At 35.8% G+C, this 18,138-nt stretch overlaps 1 protein-coding gene across 1 annotated transcript in view; it reads left to right on the top strand.

The window, feature by feature from the left end:
• LOC145280225 (monocarboxylate transporter 6-like) overlaps positions 1-18,138 on the top strand; it is a 53,270-nt gene that overhangs the window by 19,807 nt on the left and 15,325 nt on the right. The window contains exons 2-4 of the mRNA XM_080132009.1: positions 10,581-10,724; positions 11,745-12,161; positions 14,386-14,730. Coding sequence (XP_079988135.1) covers positions 10,581-10,724; positions 11,745-12,161; positions 14,386-14,730 — 906 coding nt within the window. The remainder of the gene's footprint in view (positions 1-10,580; positions 10,725-11,744; positions 12,162-14,385; positions 14,731-18,138) is intronic.

The raw sequence follows: 18,138 nt of genomic DNA, 5'->3' as shown, positions 1-18,138 counted from the left end.
TGCTAAAAAACTTAAACTCTTCACAATACCTAAAAACAAAACTATAGCTCTGGCTGCTTCCGATCAACATGCTAAAATAACTGGCGAAGCTGTCGTGGATTTAATACTGAAAGATAAAACCCATTCTGGAATAACAATTGAAATCATTGAAAACCTTTTCATTGATTTAATAATCGGAAAAGATATTTTTAAAAAAATATAAAAAAGTAACACTTAAATTCGACGGTCCTAGAGACAAACTTATAATTGGAGCTATAAACACGAATAATTTTTTTCCTACCATAAACGTTCCACCCCCTCCTCTCTTTTCTAATCTTTCTCCTCATACTACTCCTATTGCGACAAAATCCCGACGTTACACTTTTGCCGCCAACAAATTCATAAAAGAAGAGACTGCTAGAATGTTGAAAGAAGGCATAATTGAACCTTCGATATCTCCGTGGCGAGCGCAAGTTCTTGTAACTTCGAATGAGAATCATAAGAAAAGAATGGTAGTCGACTACAGCGATACCATTAATAGATTCACGGAACTAGACGCTTACCCAATGCCTAATATCAATAAGATGGTAGACGACATCGCTCAATATAACATCTTCTCTACTCTCGACCTAAAATCTGCTTATCACCAAATACCTATAAATCATGCTGATCGTAAATTCACTGCGTTTGAAGTAAGTGGCAAACTTTTTCAATTTACTCGTCTTCCTTTTGGCGTCACCAATGGAGTAAGTGCTTTCCAGAGGAGCATAGACTATATTATAGAAAAAGAAAATCTAACCGATACCTTTGTGTATGTTGATAACGTAACTATATGCGGAAAAAATCAAGAAGAACACGATTACAATCTTCAAAAATTCTACAAAATTGCTAAACAATATAACATCACTTTAAATGAAAATAAAAGCATAATTTCTTCTAGTTCTATTACTCTACTCGGCTACACCATAGAAAATAATCAAATAGCTCCCGATTATCAAAGACTAAAACCATTACTCGAAATGCCACCTCCGCTGAATCTTAAATCTCAAAAAAGAATAGTTGGAATGTTTTCCTATTACTGCAAATTCATTAAAAAATTTTCTGATAAAATTTTATTACTAAATCAAAACAAAGAATTTCCACTACATCCATCTGTATTAAAATCTTTTCAAACATTGAAAAATGATCTAAAAGACGCCACTTTAATAACGGTAGATCCAAATAAAGAATTTGAAGTAGAAACGGACGCTAGTAACTATTGCATTGCTGCAACACTAAATCAAGAAGGTCGTCCTTTTGCATTTTTTTCAAGAACTCTCAATACTAACGAAATTAAGCACCATGCAGTAGAAAAAGAGGCATCCGCTATTGTAGAAGCTCTCCGTAAGTGGCGACATTTTCTACTCGGCAGGCACTTTAAAGTCATCACAGATCAGAAGAGCATCAGCTTCATATTCGACAATAAAAGAAAATCAAAAATTAAGAATGACAAAATATGTCGTTGGCGTATAGAATTATCCCAATACAATTTCACTATAGTTTATCGACCTGGACCTGAAAATATTGCTGCTGACACATTCTCTCGCATCTCTGCTCTTACTTACAATCTACAAGATCTTCGTGATTTACATAAACAATTATGTCATCCTGGTGTTTCAAGACTAAGCCATTTTATAAGAACGAGGAACCTCCCTTTTACTTTGGATCAAATTAAGAATATTACTGACTCTTGCTCATCCTGTCAATTACTGAAACCCAAATTCGCCAATACCAATGGAGGGACTCTCATTCAAGCCATATTACCTTTTCAACGATTAAATCTTGATTTTAAAGGCCCTCTACCTACTTCTATACATGGCAACAAATATCTACTTACTCTAATTGATGAGTATTCCCGTTTTCCTTTCGCTTTTCCTTGCAGAGATATGACAAGCAAAACCATTATCCACTGTCTAAACAAACTCTTTTCAATTTTTGGTTTGCCTGACATGATACATACTGACCGTGCTTCTGATTTCTTAGCAAGAGAAATAAAGGATTTTTTACACAAAAAAGGAATTGCTACTTCTAAAACAAGTAGGTATCATCCTGAAGGTAATGGACAGATTGAAAAACTCAACGGTACCTTATGGAAGGCCATTCAAACAACATTACATTCTAATCAAATGAAACTACCTTATTGGGAAGACATACTACCGGACGCACTTCATTCAATTAGATCATTACTTTGTACTGCCACTAATATGACTCCCCATGATAGACTATTTAAATATAGTCGTAAATCTGCTTCCGGAATTTCAATTCCTTCTTGGGTTAAACCAGGCCCAATATATATTAGAAACCACACTAAAACAAGTAAACATGACCCTCCTGTAACGCCTGCCACCCTAATAGATGTCAACCCCCACTACGCTTATGTTCAACTACCTTCTGGTACTGAAACCACTGTCAACGTTCGAGACTTAGCTCCAAACTCATCAAATGAAGAAAACTCTAATAATAATCCTACTACTTCAGAGACTTTATTTGAACCTTCTACTAATGAAAACATTGGTCATGAGGAAGACAAAAATCAATCGTCTGATCTTGAAGAAAATTAGATTTCACTAAAAAATAATACTGAAAATCAGCATTCCTGCCAATCTGTGCGGAGGTCGTCCCGAGTTCGACAATTCCCTAGTAAATATAAGGATTTTGTGACTAAATACTGAAAAAACTGCAGTTTGGGTTCATATGTTATTTGTAAATAAAATGATTCTTATGTGATTGTAAAAAAAAAAAAAAAAAAAAAAAAATTGTCTATAATTAATTACCCCTTACTTGAATACTTTAGGACGGGGAAAATGTTATGATTTAATTTATTGTTAAGAGTTATCCCCCTTGGGATTGACATTCATAATAAAAGCGCCCTCTGTTTCATTTTCCCGCTCGATCCTTTCAAGAGCGTACGTGTATTTTACAGTTAATAAAACCTTTCTAAAAGGCAATTCTTTACTTACTGATACTATTCACTTCATCTTCTACTTTGGTTTGTTGTAAGAAATTCCTTTCCTTACCGAAGAATTGACTCTGGGTTAAACTAATCCCGTATAACTTAGACTTGATAATGGCATCATTATGATAGTCTCTCTTTAACTTGGCAATGAACTGAAAAACTACCGTCAATATTCTTATTAATTTATTAAGAGAAGAGAACTTGTCCAAATTTATTATAGGAGTATTTGTTAGTTCTTCTCCAGTACTCGTGTGGGCAGTGATTAATTCTTGGCACTTTTCGCTGAGACACTCTAAATTATAATTAGGCCAAACCAAAACTCTTGCATGTAATCAAGGTGGGCCTTTTAACCAGAAATCCATTTCTTTAATAAATTTAGTCACAGAAATACCTCTTGTGACGAAATCTGCAGGCTTTTCGGTCGTATTTACGTATCTAAACTTGATGATATGTCATTTGTCATGTAGATCATTCACCATTGCCTTTATGTCTTTAAGACGATTTCTGGTAAATTGACATTTAGTATTAATAGACTGAGACAATAGCCATGACAGTACCACTTGTGCATCGACAGCGACTAGGATTTCTCTAAACTTTTTTTTTTTTTTTTTACAAAGGCATCACCACATTATCAAGGCCCAGAGGCCACTCAAGGATAAGGGTTAGAGTGTACAGTAGAAATTGGTCAATATAGTAATCATTAGTAATGAAAATTTGGTAAATTTAATAAACTTAACAAGGAACATCTTAATCAATAATGTGGCATGTTTAATACCCAAATATACCGATAACAGTTCCAAGGCAGCTAGAGTCCTCTTAACAGCTGGGGCGACTCTGGCTTTAGCATATAACAACAGCCTCACCATGTTGGTATAAATATTCTACAATACCGTAAGCTAAATTAGAAGCATCACAGAATATCACCAAAATAGCAGAAGAATCAGTATAGACTGTACATCTATCAAAACTAATCTCTTCAATACCTACAAGATCTTCACGAAACTTATTCCAGGAAGTCATAATATCACCCGGTATCTGCTGGTCCCAGGAGACACCTAATTTCCACAACTGACTCAAAATAATTTTCCCTTTGATAGTAACGGGCAACACAAGACCCAGTGGATCAAAGAGGGATGAATTTACTGACATGTCTCGTTTGATAGAGACGACCTTTTTAACACCACTATTAATCACCCTGATCACATCCAACACAGGGTCATATAAGTAGCCTAAAACCTTTGCAAAAGGCATACCATGAGTAGAATTATTATTATCTAGGTTGATGTGATATGATACTAATTCGCTATTACTACAGCAGGTTTTCAGCTCGAACCCACCCTTTAACATAGTGGTTGTAGCTTCAATATAGAGTTGTAGCAATTCAGAGGGTGACTGATGTGTCTTAACCAGGTTGTCAACATAAAAGTTGTTTAACAACATATCCCTACAGGGACCAGAAGCATGTCTTTCTACGTGATACTTCACGATATGACTCAAAATAAAAGGACTCGATACGAATCCGAAAATGAGCGATTTGTATCTAAAACACACCAGCTTATCCTTCAATTTTAGGAAAGAGCAAAATCTATTTTGATCAAATTCATTCTCCAGCTTGATCATCAGAAATGCCTTCTTAATGTCAGCTAGGAGGACAAAACGGTCAGTTCTACATTTGAACAAGATTTCCAGCATATCAGTATAGAGGTTTACGCCCGAGTAGGCACTGTCATTCAGGGATGGTTGCTCTCCCGTTCTCAGCGAACAGTTGAAGACAGGCCTTATTTTCGTAGTGTTTTGTAGCTCCTTTTTAAATACCGGACGATGCGGTATCCATGTGTACTTGTTAAAGTCCACTGGAGATACATTGATCCTCTCTATTATACCTTCTTTTTCTTGTTTTATATTAAGTACTCTTTGCAATAATTCGTGTACAATCCTCTATCTGATAACTTTTTCACAACCCTATCTAAAACAGCCAAGGACACCTGATAATTAGAAGGAACTAAGCTAAGTTTTCCAAATTCAAAGACAAACTAACATAATAACAGTTATTCAAGTATTTGATAGAAGAACGAAATATCTCGATTTTCGCCTTATCGTAATCGCTAGTCACTTCGTCGATTATACCTAAAGGTTCCAAGCTAAACATTTTATCGATGTTCCTTTCAACAGCAGATTCGTCAAAGCAGTACAAAGGGTCGAAATATTCAGATTTCGTATCCATGACAAAGTAGACGTGCGTGATGTCGCAAGAAGAAAATTCTACAATACGATTATAATTCAGCTCGGCCTGTTCATGCACAGACCGACAGAGTTTAAAGTTATTAATGTCCCCGAACAAGACTATTCCTTGAGACAACTCAAACGCAAATCCGTCTCTAAATTTGATTATCTGCATGGGTCCCATATATTTTATGATATCAATACCTACCAGACCATGCACAGGAAGGACGTTATCTTTGATATTCGAAAAATCTGTGGCTAACTTTACATTGTGATCCTTAAAGTCAGCGACCATTTTACGGAGTCCTTCAATCTGAAAGGACAGATCCAGATGCTCGCCTATCAAAAAAGGCACAGATCTTGATAAATCCGGAAAATTGACGTTTAAAACTATCTCCTTAAAATTTCTTGTCTCATTACCTAGAAATGTCTTAACATTGAATTTACGATTTTTCAATGGGAGTAACTGATTAAAAAAACTCATGTAACAATTCTCTACACAAGTGAGACTTTTCACTACCTGTATCTAACAGACAATTAAATGTAACTTCTTTGCCATACAAATTTGTTGAAATGTTAACTACAGGTAACAAAGAAGAACCGCTAGTCGACCAGCTAGCGTTAGAAGAGACGATTGGTTTAATCGATCCAGGACATATAATACTGACATGCTCAGGCCCATTACATGACCAGCACAACTCAGATTTCTTCTTTTTTTAGAGGACAGACATTATCCATATGTAGATTACTAGTACATCTAGAACAAATTTTCAATTCTCTACATCTTTTTATCTTGTTGGCATAGGTCGGATATGATTTGCACATATAAGCCCTGTGATTATTAGATCGACAAAAACAACAACCATATTTAATTTTAGACGCATTAACGTGAAAATTTTCCAAGGTAGAGGGCTTCATATTTTGCAAGGGAAGATTAATTTTGGGAAAAGATTTTCTTCCATAATTCACTACTTTACGATTTCTAGAGTCGTTCCTGCCACACTCCAAGGTTTTAAGGATATCAGTACTGTTGTCCAAAATTTGTACAAGGGAGGGATGATTATTATCCAATTTATATATATATATATATATTATGGACTCTCCCATCGATTTCAACGTATGAGCTTCCGCCACAGCAACTAAACAACTAAGTTACTCGGAAATCCACACAGATGATTTGTTTATAGTGGTGAAAGCTTTGTGTAGAACCATTCACACTTTTTGGTATTACTGCTAACCTTTGTCGGTGCAGGCGACTGCCACGGGATAGAGTATACAGTAAACTGCAGGTTTTTACATCAGATTTTCCTTCTAAATACCTGTCTTAACGAAGTGAATTAATGCATCCCCAGATACCAAACTGGAAATTTCCAGCGCGATATATATATATATATATATATATATATATATATATATATATATATATATATATATAAGCCTGATGAATCCTAGCGTAGATGAAACGCGGAATATTGTGTAGCTTAATTGCAATATATATTTTATAACTTACTACCTCGCTCTACCTACGTATTGAGCAGTGTTGAAGTAAATGCTTCAAGTTTACGCATAAATTTATACTTTCGTATATTAATTTATGTGATTAAATTAAGTAATCATATATATATATGTGTGTGTGTGTGTGTAGTCATCGACATACAGTCCTGTTTCGTTGTATCACAACTCATCAGTGCCGCTAGACTAGCATCTCTCCCAAGCCAAGGATTGAACCTAGAACCGTCGTGTTGACAGTCGGCAGTTCTCCCACTCGACCATGGAATCAACGCCCGTAAATAACTCGTCGGAATGTCTATTTAAATAGACGCCCGACACCATTTTTATAGTGCTCAAATCGCCTGTTCGTAAACGAACAAGCAACGAGCTTCGCATTTTCATATATATATATATATATATATATATATATATATATATATATATATATATATATATATATATATATATACTCATGAGCAAAAAGAATGAGCAAGAGTGAAAGAAGGAAGAAATGGATTTTTCAATATTTTTCCATGAATTTTTGTTTATTTTAGCAGAAAACTTCTATTTTGCAGATCATTATTATTATAGCATATAATAATGTGGAAAAATTAATCCTAAAAATGGTAAGACCGCATCTTGGCGAGGATATAAAAAACCGAATTGCAAGATTAAGACAGTCCAAAATGACTTACAAGCATATTTTTGATATTTTAAGAAAAGAAAATGTGAAAACATCTCTTTCTGTAGTGAATCGAATTGGTCAAAGGTTCGAATCGAATGCTTGGTAAAAGGGAAATCCACATCTGGTCGCCCTAAAGCATACACTTTGAAGGACGACAACAGGCTTAAATTAACTGTTTTGAAGGATTGAAAGAAAATTGATGTTGACCATAGCCAAAGCATTCAAAACAGGGGCTGGAAATTCTCTTTCTATATATACAATATCTAGACGAATGAAAGAAATGGGATTTTTTTCCAAAAGGTGTACAAAGAAGCCATTTTTATCTAAGAAGAACATCAATTATAGAAAGAAATTTTTATCGTATGATGGCAAGAAAGATACAGACTGGTTCAGGAAGTGGTTCTGGTCAGATGAATCAAGATTTTGTCTTGTTATTGATGCAATGAAAATCATGGCTCTTCATATTGGTCAAAAGTGCTTTTTAGCGACGAAAGCAAGTTCAATAGGCTAGGCAGTGATGGTAGGCAGTACATGCGTCAGAAGAAAGACAAAGAATTTAACCCTAGGTGCTTAGTTTCAATGCTGCAAGGTGGTGGAGGTTCAGTTTTTGTATGGGACATTAGTAGTACCAATGGTCCAGGTTCCCATTCACACAGCTGGCAATGTCAAGAGGTTCCTGGAAGAGCATGATATTCTGTGTTTGGATTGGCCTGCACAATCTCCATATCTCAATCCTATCGAAAACGTGTGGCATTATATCAAGCAACAGCTACACAATGATAAAATTTCAAATTTAGAAGAACTTTGAACAAAAATTGAAGAAAAATGGGATTCCCTTTTCTCCAGAGTAGTGCTGCAGTCTAATTCAAGGAATTCCGAAAAGATTGCAGGCTGCCAAATTGCAGAAGGGCTATGCTACTGAATATTAACTAGTACATTGTGTTCCTGTTGTATTTGTGTTGCATTAATGTCCTAAAGTTTCATTTAAATAACAATTTTCCATTGTGCGGATTTTCTTTTTGCCTCCTCAATTTGAAGTTTTTTTTTTAAATTGATGTGAACACTAGAATATTTCAATTAAAAGTCAAATATGAACAGGTAAAATTATAGAGGAATAAAAGGCGAATCAAATGAGGTATAGGTTGTTTAAACAGTTACATTAAATTTAGCTTGAATTTGCAATTTTTGAAAAAATTACAAGTGCGGACTTTCTTTTTGCCGATATATATATATATATATATATATATATAGTAAAAAAAATAATTATAACAAGCCCTTTAAGAAACTCGTTTCTTATCGTTGAGCACTTTCAGTTGAATTAAGTCAGTCAATTTAGCGCTTATGCATAGATCATCGTATAACGATTAGATCACTGTGTGACTGACGTAAAGAACATTTAAAATTAAAATGTTTAAATTCGACGTTAGTTCACACAGTTAATGGTAGCCGATTAGATACGGTCTTTGCTAATCGAGCCAGGGATGGCTTGTGTTGCCGAGTTCAAATCTGTCGACTGGTGTTAATCGTGACACCCTGCACTGAAGATTCCCGAAAGGATGAAACACTAGTGTCTGTAGGTATTTAATTATTATAGTAAAAAAAATATTATGTATATGTGAAAAAATAAACCCAGCTATATTCCAAATTTCAAGATGCTATTCATCTTACTATTTATTTCTTTAAACGTGTAAAAACGTCTATTTTTTTAACGGCGCTTGTTTTGTAGCGCAGAAACAATCATATGATTATTATGTCAATTCTGAATATTTTCCGCATAGACTTATCAGAAAAATAGGAACTTTTTTAACTTAAACAAGAAAATAAAAAGAATTGGGCATGATCACATAAATCCGAAAAAAGTCCGAGGAATATTTGCATCGTGTGTTATAATATTAGATCTACGACGGGCCACAACGGCGACCAAAATGATCCACGATGGTCGACTGCTACTCTCTATTCGGTACAATACAATGATCAATAAAGGATTGGCTCTATAATAATAGATACGAAATCAGCATAAATTAAAATATCATATTTAAATGCATTTTAAAACCGGCCATGCCGAACGGCCATTACTATATAATGGGTACAATATAATAATCAATAGATAATTGGCTCTATAATAATAAATATGAAATCTGCATAAATTAAAATATCATATTTAAGAGTATTTTACAAGCGGGACACGCCGGACGATTACAACTATATATTAGTTACCATATAATAATCCATACAGAATTGACTCTATAATAATAAATACGAAATATGCATAAATTAAAATATAATATTTAAGCGTATTTTACGATCGGGCCACGCATGCGCGCTGAAAATATTTTAACATGATTTATAGAATAAATACTAAATAACATATTGGTTTTTAAAATCAGTTTTTATAAGTTACAAGTGTGTATGATTTCTATTTTATTATTATTATTATTATTATTATTATTATTATTATTATTACATATTTTATATGCAAAGCAAAATAAGATGTTCCCTTGTTTCGATGGTCGGTATAGCTCTCAAATCAGAATTTTCATGTAGAAATCTGCTTCGTATGCAGTTTAGTCGCTTATTGGTACGTGTTTGATAATAAAAAAAAGAACTTTGTTAAAATTTGCCGATTTTTATATTTTATCCGCTAAGTTGTTTTATCTTTGCTTCGTGATTTGATTTCAGCATCGCAGTGTCTAAACTCCATTTTTTTAAGTGATGTCCTTATCATTTAACACAAATCCCCGTAAGAAAAGGACATTATAAACTTTTTGTATTACATTCTGCGTTAGTTAACTTCGTCTTATAATATGTAATTACTAAAGGAATTACTGCTTCAGCGACTGATTAAAAAAAAAAACAACAAAATTTGATTTTCTACTTTTTTATTGTTATTTCGCCCCAAACAAAGCACAGTGCCACTTGGACGTAAGAGGCTACTATTTGGGATTAAAATCTACGGAAACACTATGTAAGGAGTTGAGCAACGAGATGTCTGTTCGCATTACAGTTGAACTTCTGCATTTCTGCATATGAGTACAGTCAATCGTGATTATTTGTAATGATGGTGGAAATTGAGTAGAATTTGATTGTTTAAAAGGGCAATTCAATAAAAAAATATATATATATTGGCTCGAGAATGTAATTAAATTTTATACCTTTCTTTCTTCTTTTTTTTTTTTTTTTTTTTTTTTTTTTTCTTTTCAAACGTAGGTTTGATTGTCGGCCCATTGATACAGAAATTCGGATTACGACTGTCGATCTTCTGTGGAGGTTTACTTTCAGCCACCGGGTTTATCGCTTCATCATTCGCAAATGACATCTACGCTATTATCATCCTTGTCGGTTGTGTTACAGGTAAGGACGTTATGTGTTTCCGTGCACAACATTGCTAGACGAAAACGTAAAGGCAATTCACACGATTTGGGGGTAGCGAGTCGAAGTTGAATCGAGTTGGTAGTCATTGGAAGAAACAAGGCCAAATATAGGTCTTTTTGGTATTTACCGGCAAAAGTGGACGCAAAGTCGATTTTATGTGGAAAGTACGTTGGTCAGAGTCAGAGTGTTAAAAATGGTTAGGGGTTTCTTAGGTTGGCCGCCTGCCGCTCACATGGAAAGTGTAGGTGATTGGGTATGTTGCTGGTGAGCAAGAAAGCGAAAAATGGGGTTCAGCTGACTGTCTAGTAGCTGAAATGTGAGTCCGATATCATCCCGATATATGGGATGATTCCAATATTTTCCCCGATTCTGATACAGTTACAGATTCTGATCTGATCAGATTCCGATTCTATTTAGATTTCTAAATAGAGAGTTGTTTTAGGCGTGGGGGGGGCTACCACAAAAACCAATGTAAAATTTGCATATATATTTTCGCAAATATAAAAATACACTTATGGATGTAATCTATGGATTTTATTTTCACTGGAAGTATAAAATCAATAGATATTTATCATTTTATCATTAATACAAGCTGTGAAAATATAGTTTTATACAGAAACCAAGAAATAAAAACGATAAAAAAGCGTTTTTGGCATCGGAAAATAGGCAAGCATTTTTCCTATTCTGATACCCAAAACAGTTCGGATTTTTCGATTCCTGATTTCGATTCCGATTAATCATTCCAACACACACACACACACACACACACACATATATATATATATATATATATATATATATATATATATATATATATATATATATATATATATATATAATTTACCCCTACACTTTTTTAATTATTTAAATCTCTTTATGATTGCATTCAAACAATCCTATTATGACGGTTAGTCACCAACTTAGATTAAATCTGGCATGAGACCACTTTATATTGTAACGTTTGTATTAAGCTGTTTCTTTTCTTTTCTTTTTTTATAGGCACCGGTATCAGTTTATTCAATATCGGAACCTATGCAGCTATTCCGGTTTATTTCGGGAAGAAGCAGAAAGTGGCCGTGGCTTTTGCGTCGTTCGGTACGGGTACGGGTGCGATGGTTTGGCCGCTCATTAATCGCGCCTTATTGGAGCATTTTGGGTGGCGTGGTAACATGCTCGTTAGCGGTGGGATACTATTGAACATCTGCTGCATCGCTCTCTTATTTAGGCCCCTACCCCTACAGGTGAAGGAAGAGGAAGAGTCAGAAGACAAGAAAAAGAAGAAGCGTCCTATGAGAGATATGTTCTTGCAGCTCGTGAAGATGCCAATGTTTCTGGCTCTGATGCTCTGGAGTGTATTTGACGGATTCTCTACTCCAATCGTCGGGCAGATGATTGTTGATTTCAGCCGTCACAACGGTAAGTTCGTCCATCTCTTCTTATTAAATTCCTACCAAATTTCAAGTTCCTGCATTTAATACTTTAAAAGTTGTTAACATGCACACATACCTCTTTTATATTACTACTAGCAGACCGCCCGACGTTGCCCGGTCATAAAATATGCATAATATATATTTTTTTAATTCCATTTTCATCCCAAACAAGGCACAGTGCCACTTTGATGTAGGGGGCTACTATCGGGGACAGTAGTTGCAGGGATACTATGTAAGGAGTCGAGCAGCTGGATGTCTATTCACATTAGACTTGAACTTCTGCATATCAGTACAGTTCGGAAAACATGGACCCGAAGTGGAGTTCCAGAATCTACCACTTCTGGGGAAGAAACTATTAGAGTAGAAGACTTTCTTACATCTAGGGATCTCTACTCTGTAGGGGTGGGATTTAGCTACTTGTCGAGTTTGTCGGGGTATTTACGGCTTATTAAGGGCTTGTAGTTCGTCAGAGCATTAAAATACTTGTAAAACAGGCAGAGGGATGCAACATTTCGTCGATGGGACAGTGGTTGAAGCTTAGATGACAGTGAACTGTCATCTAAGCTTAAAGTTGGCGACTCTCTTTTGAACCCTGTCCAGGAGCGAGAAACTAGTAGCAGGTGCACCAGCCCAAATGTGACAACAATGCTCCATACATGGGCGAATGGTGGCCTTGTAGAGGATACATATTTCAATTGATGTAGATTTCTTATTTTATTATAAACAGAAATGCCGTTGGTATTAAACGTAACGTTTAATTCCTTTAAAAAAAATGAAGTAAAAAAACAGAAAGAAACTGAAACATGGGCATGCGAGTATTATGTTTTTTTTAACAGTTCACTTCTTGTAAGTAAAAAAAATACCCGACCTGAGACCGAAACCAAAATCTAAAGACAGTGAGTCAAGTACGATAACCATTAGACCAGCTTGCCACGTTCTTTAAAGGTGTTTTCAAACCTACTTATTCTCAATATAAGAAAGCTGTCATGCTTCACGACCGCGCATGCGCAGTCGTGAAACAGTTGACAAACAGATAAAAATCCGATGACCTCCAAGTACCAATTTTTAATTTTTGATTCCTTAGCAGTCCTTTTTTTTTCAGGATAAAAACCTATTATAATGCTTTCAACATACCTGAATACCCTATATAGCAAATTTCAAGTCTGTAGATAAAAAATTCGTTGAATATATAAGTTGAGAAGTTTCCTCACACACACATACACATTCTCACTTTCATAGATTAGATAGCAGCAAAATTAAACTGTATCATTAAACGTCAACTTACGATCCCAGTTGATTAAGATTAATAGATCGCTCAGTGAATCAGACGTAAGTCAGTCCAACTTGAATTACAGTAAGCATATTAGACTGCGTACTTGTATTGTAGTGCTCTTAAATTTATACTTTGTTAATATTTTCTTAACTGATCACTTTCATAATCAAAGTTTCCATTCATTACCATTAAAGTATTCTGTGGACGTTCAGCGTGAATCGAGACTCAACGATCTTATTGTATCCCTTTTGTTAAAATTGTAAAAGTATTTATCTAAATAATCTGGTTGACGCACTACCAGAATATATTTGATTATTACAACTTATCTTATAGAAGTCTGTAACATGGTTCCATTGTATAGACGCCCGGCACGAACAGAAACCCCACGATATCATTATACCATCTCTATACAGAACAGATCCTACCATTGGATCCTGGCCAGAAGACCAAGAAGTTTTAGTTTCAAGTGCGATCCAAAAGCGACATCATCTTTTTTTTTTTTTTTTTCGTCTTCGGTGATCGGGAGATCCTATTTATTAAAAAAGAGAATAGAAGATGATAACATACTACGAACATTAAATTAGCATATCTAATTTAATGTTCGTAGTATGTTATAACTTTCTATCCTCTTTTTTAATAATATACGATCTTCCGATGGAAAAATTTACAATCTGGAAATTGTGACAAACGTACGTACGTTAAAGTTACTACGGTATTAGTGTATAGATAATTCCTTAGGTTGTCAGCCAAAATTCCTCTATTTGATAACATTCTAAAGTTATTGTAAATAAACATTTTATTCTAAAATACCTATTTTAGCTGACATTCCATTTAGACTATGAAATACAACCATAATGATAACCGACCAACACACCTTTCGGCGTTACCCCGGACCCAACAGTACAACATTACGATGTATTTTTATATTATTTTGTAGGTTATGGAAAGGATCGCGGTGCAATTCTTCTTGTTTATTATTCTGCGTGCAACGCCATTGGGCGCGCTACAGTTGGGATCATTTCGCGGTACAACGTCTCCAGCCGTGTATTATTTATCTTGTCAAGCTCACTTTGTGGCGTCTCATTCGTTATATTGTCCTTAACAAATATTTTCTGGATGACCCAGGTCGCGATCATCATCGCCGGTTTCTTGCTCGGTTCACACGTGGCCCTAAATATGATCGTATTGCTGCGGACAGTAGGATCCGACCTCTACGGCCTCGGTTGGGGATTGGCAGCCACTGGCCTTGGAACTGGTTTCACAATGTCGGGCCCGATTGCAGGTAAATCTATGTCTTTTGATCTTTGTTCAGAAATTATGTTCAGAAGGTTGTAATCTTTATAAATATAACTAAATGAGTTGTAGACGAATATATAGGTGTATGTGTGTGTGTGTGTGTGTGTGTGTGTGTGTGTGTGTGTGTGTGTGTGTGTGTGTGTGTGTCCACCCGCGTATGCTTTGTCGTTGTCCCTTAACAAACATCGAACTCCTCATTTTAAAAAGATTGGTATACATATAGAATTGGAAATATTTGCAATGTGCTTCAGTTTGTGTCTGTTTGTACACCTCTGCATTGTATTGCGTCAATATATTAATTTACATTATTTTTATAGAAAGGGCATTTATAGAACACAATAGAGTGCAAAGGTGAAGTGAATATAAAAAAACTGAAGTGAATTAAAACATATGATGATGGAATAAGCTATATAGATTGGCCTTTATATATATATATATATATATATATATATATATATATATATATATATATATATATATACTCCGTGCCAGAATTATATGCAAATCGATATTTTTGTTCTAACACCGATAGTTTTCAATGAAAATTTGTGAAATTTAGCACGTTATATTGCAACACTAACACAAGCGCAGATCTAAAATTTTAAGTTTATCTGCACAGTAATAAACAATTGGCAGCAATTTTGGTGATTTGCATTTTTTTTCAGCGTGCCAACTTTATATGCAAACCAATGCTAAAATATGGTGAGGTGCTAAAAGATCATCGAAACATTGATTATTCTAGGAATTTGTAAATTCCGAACAACAATAATAAAGAACAAACAACTTCAATATGGTTTCATAGTACAATCAATATCTTATATAATTGCCATTTTTTATTGACAAGAGCAAAAAGCTTTTGGTCCATTGAAGATGTCAAACTTTCGATTTCATCTGATGAAATGTCTTTGACAGCAGTCAGAATAGCATTCCAGGGGTCATCCTTGGAGTTGTACTGCCTTCCTTCGGAGTAAATATTTTGTTTCAAGATGCTCCACAGATTATCGATGGGATTTAAATCTGGAGAACAGGCTGGCCATCGCATTATTTTCCCATGTCTGGCAAAAACTCTCTCCAAATATTCAGTGGCTATCCTTGCAGAATGAGACGGTGCATTATCTGCATGAATAACATCTTTTTCCGGAATACCAAGTTCTCCTTATGCCAGGGTTTCAAGTGTTCATTAATGAAGTTTTTTTCACTCCATCTGCGACTCTGAATGGTCCTACCAGCTCATTGCCAATGATTGAAGCCCAGAACATCACACCACCACCTCCTTGTTGACGCCTGATCCTTTGGGGACGTAGACCCTCATTATGGTTCCATCCTCCCCTCCAACCATCGGGTCCGTCAAGGGTCGCTCGACACTCATCGGTGAACAAAACAATTTGAAAATTCACCTTCATGTGATCTCTTGCCCACTCCATCCTCTTTTTCTTGTGGATATCCTTCAATTGAGCGCGGACTTCTGGCTTTCCGAATTTTGCAATCGTCCCCGGGATACGGCAACGAGTGTAATTGGGGACATCAGGAACGCCAGCTTTTTCAAAAACTTGTTTGTTAGTTTCAAGTGGGTTACGGCGAACTTCTCTCTTGATCTTGCTCATTGTTGGACGTGACAAATACGATTTCTTACGAATTTTCCCTTTGTCAGAACGTCCGTTACAAAGTTGAGGGTTAGTACAATATTTTTTGATTGTATGATGATCACGGTGTAATTCTTTGGCAATTTCTAAGGTGGAAATCTTATTATTAAGCCTTTGAACAATTTTAGACTCCTCAGCTTGACTTAAAGCACCTTTACTCCCATTTTGCATATAAAGTTGGCACGTTGAAAAAAAAAAACGCAAGTTAGCAAAATGGCTGCCGTTTGCGCACTATTGCGCAGATCAGCTTAAAATTTTATATCTGCGCATACGTTAGTGTTGCCGTATAACGTGCGAAATTTCACACATTTTCATTGAAAACATTTTCATTGAAAACATTTTCATTACATTTTCACCTCAAACAAGGCACATTGCCACTTTGTTGTAGGGGCCTACTATCAGGGACATAGGCATCAGGGGTACTGTGTAGAGAGTTGGGCAGCAAGATGTCGGTTCACGTTGCACTTGAACTTCTGTATGTCAGTACAGTTGGAGAAGCAGGGACCCGGAAGGGAATTCAAAAGTCTAGCTATTCTGGGGAAGAAACTACTGGAGTAAAAGGCTCTCTTACATCTAGGGATCTCTACTGTGAAGGGGTGGGATTTAGCTGCTTGTCGGGTTTGTCGGGGGTATTTACGTAGAGGGGGCATAAGTGCTTGCAGTTCGTAAGAGCATTTGCTGTTAAAGTATTTGTAGAACAGGCAGAGGAATGCAACATTTCGTCGATGGAACAGAGGCTGTAGTTTAGATGAAAGTTCAAGACCTATTAGATTTGTGACTTTTTTTAAAACCTTTTCTAGGAGCGAAAGACTAGTGGCAGATGCACCAGCTCAAATATGACAACAATACTCCATACATGGGCGAATGGTGGCCTTATAGGATACTTTCGGGCGTTAGTATCTTTCGAGCACGGTAAAGAGAAGCTACCTTCTTCGCAGCGGTCCTGGCGATACTCTCAATGTAATTGTTCCAACTCATGTTTCCTGTGAACGTTAGGCCGAGGAGTTTAAAAGATGTGCTTTCAGATAAACAGTCATTGACCATTGCTATTGGTGGTAGAAAAGGTTTCTTGTAATTATTGAAGGAAACAAGTTTAGTCTTGGCAACATTGAATGTGACCATCCATTTTTATCCCCATTCCACTACAGATCGGAAGTCGTTCTCTAGTGTTTCTTCCATTTCTTTAGATATGTGTTCATTTGTTTTCCTGTCGTGTCTGTCATAGAGTGTGGTGTCATCAGCATATATACCCATCACACAGACAATTTTGTCAGGGAGGTCATTTATGAATATTAGGAATAACAGAGGTCCAAGGATAGACCACTGAGGCTCTCCCACATTTATTGTTTAGATGTACTTCCGTCGAGGACAACCTGGATTTTTTTCTTATCTAAGAAGGATTTAATTATGTTAAGTATTCTTCCAGTGATACCATATGATCTGATTTTCCTGAGAAGACCTTCATGCCATACTCTGTCAAAAGCCTTAGATATATCTAGAGCTACCGCTCTACCCTCCCTCACTTTGTCCAGTGAATGGTATATACGTTCTGAGATTACAGTTAGGATGTCTGCTGTAGAGCGGGCTTGCGTAAATCCATATTGTTGGTCAGTCAGAAGTTTAGCATCTGTAAGGTGATGGACTAGAGCTTGGTTAATTATGGTCTCAAATATTTTGGCGAAAAATGGGAGGAGGCTAATGGGGCGATAATTTAATGGGTCAGTTCTTTCGCCAGAATTCTTGAAAACTAG

Source organism: Euprymna scolopes, chromosome 7 (genome assembly GCF_053919585.1).
Source record: "Euprymna scolopes isolate OS-2025 chromosome 7, ASM5391958v1, whole genome shotgun sequence".
In the NCBI taxonomy this organism is placed as follows: Eukaryota; Metazoa; Mollusca; class Cephalopoda; order Sepiida; family Sepiolidae; genus Euprymna; species Euprymna scolopes.
This window is presented reverse-complemented; position numbering and strand designations above follow the sequence as displayed.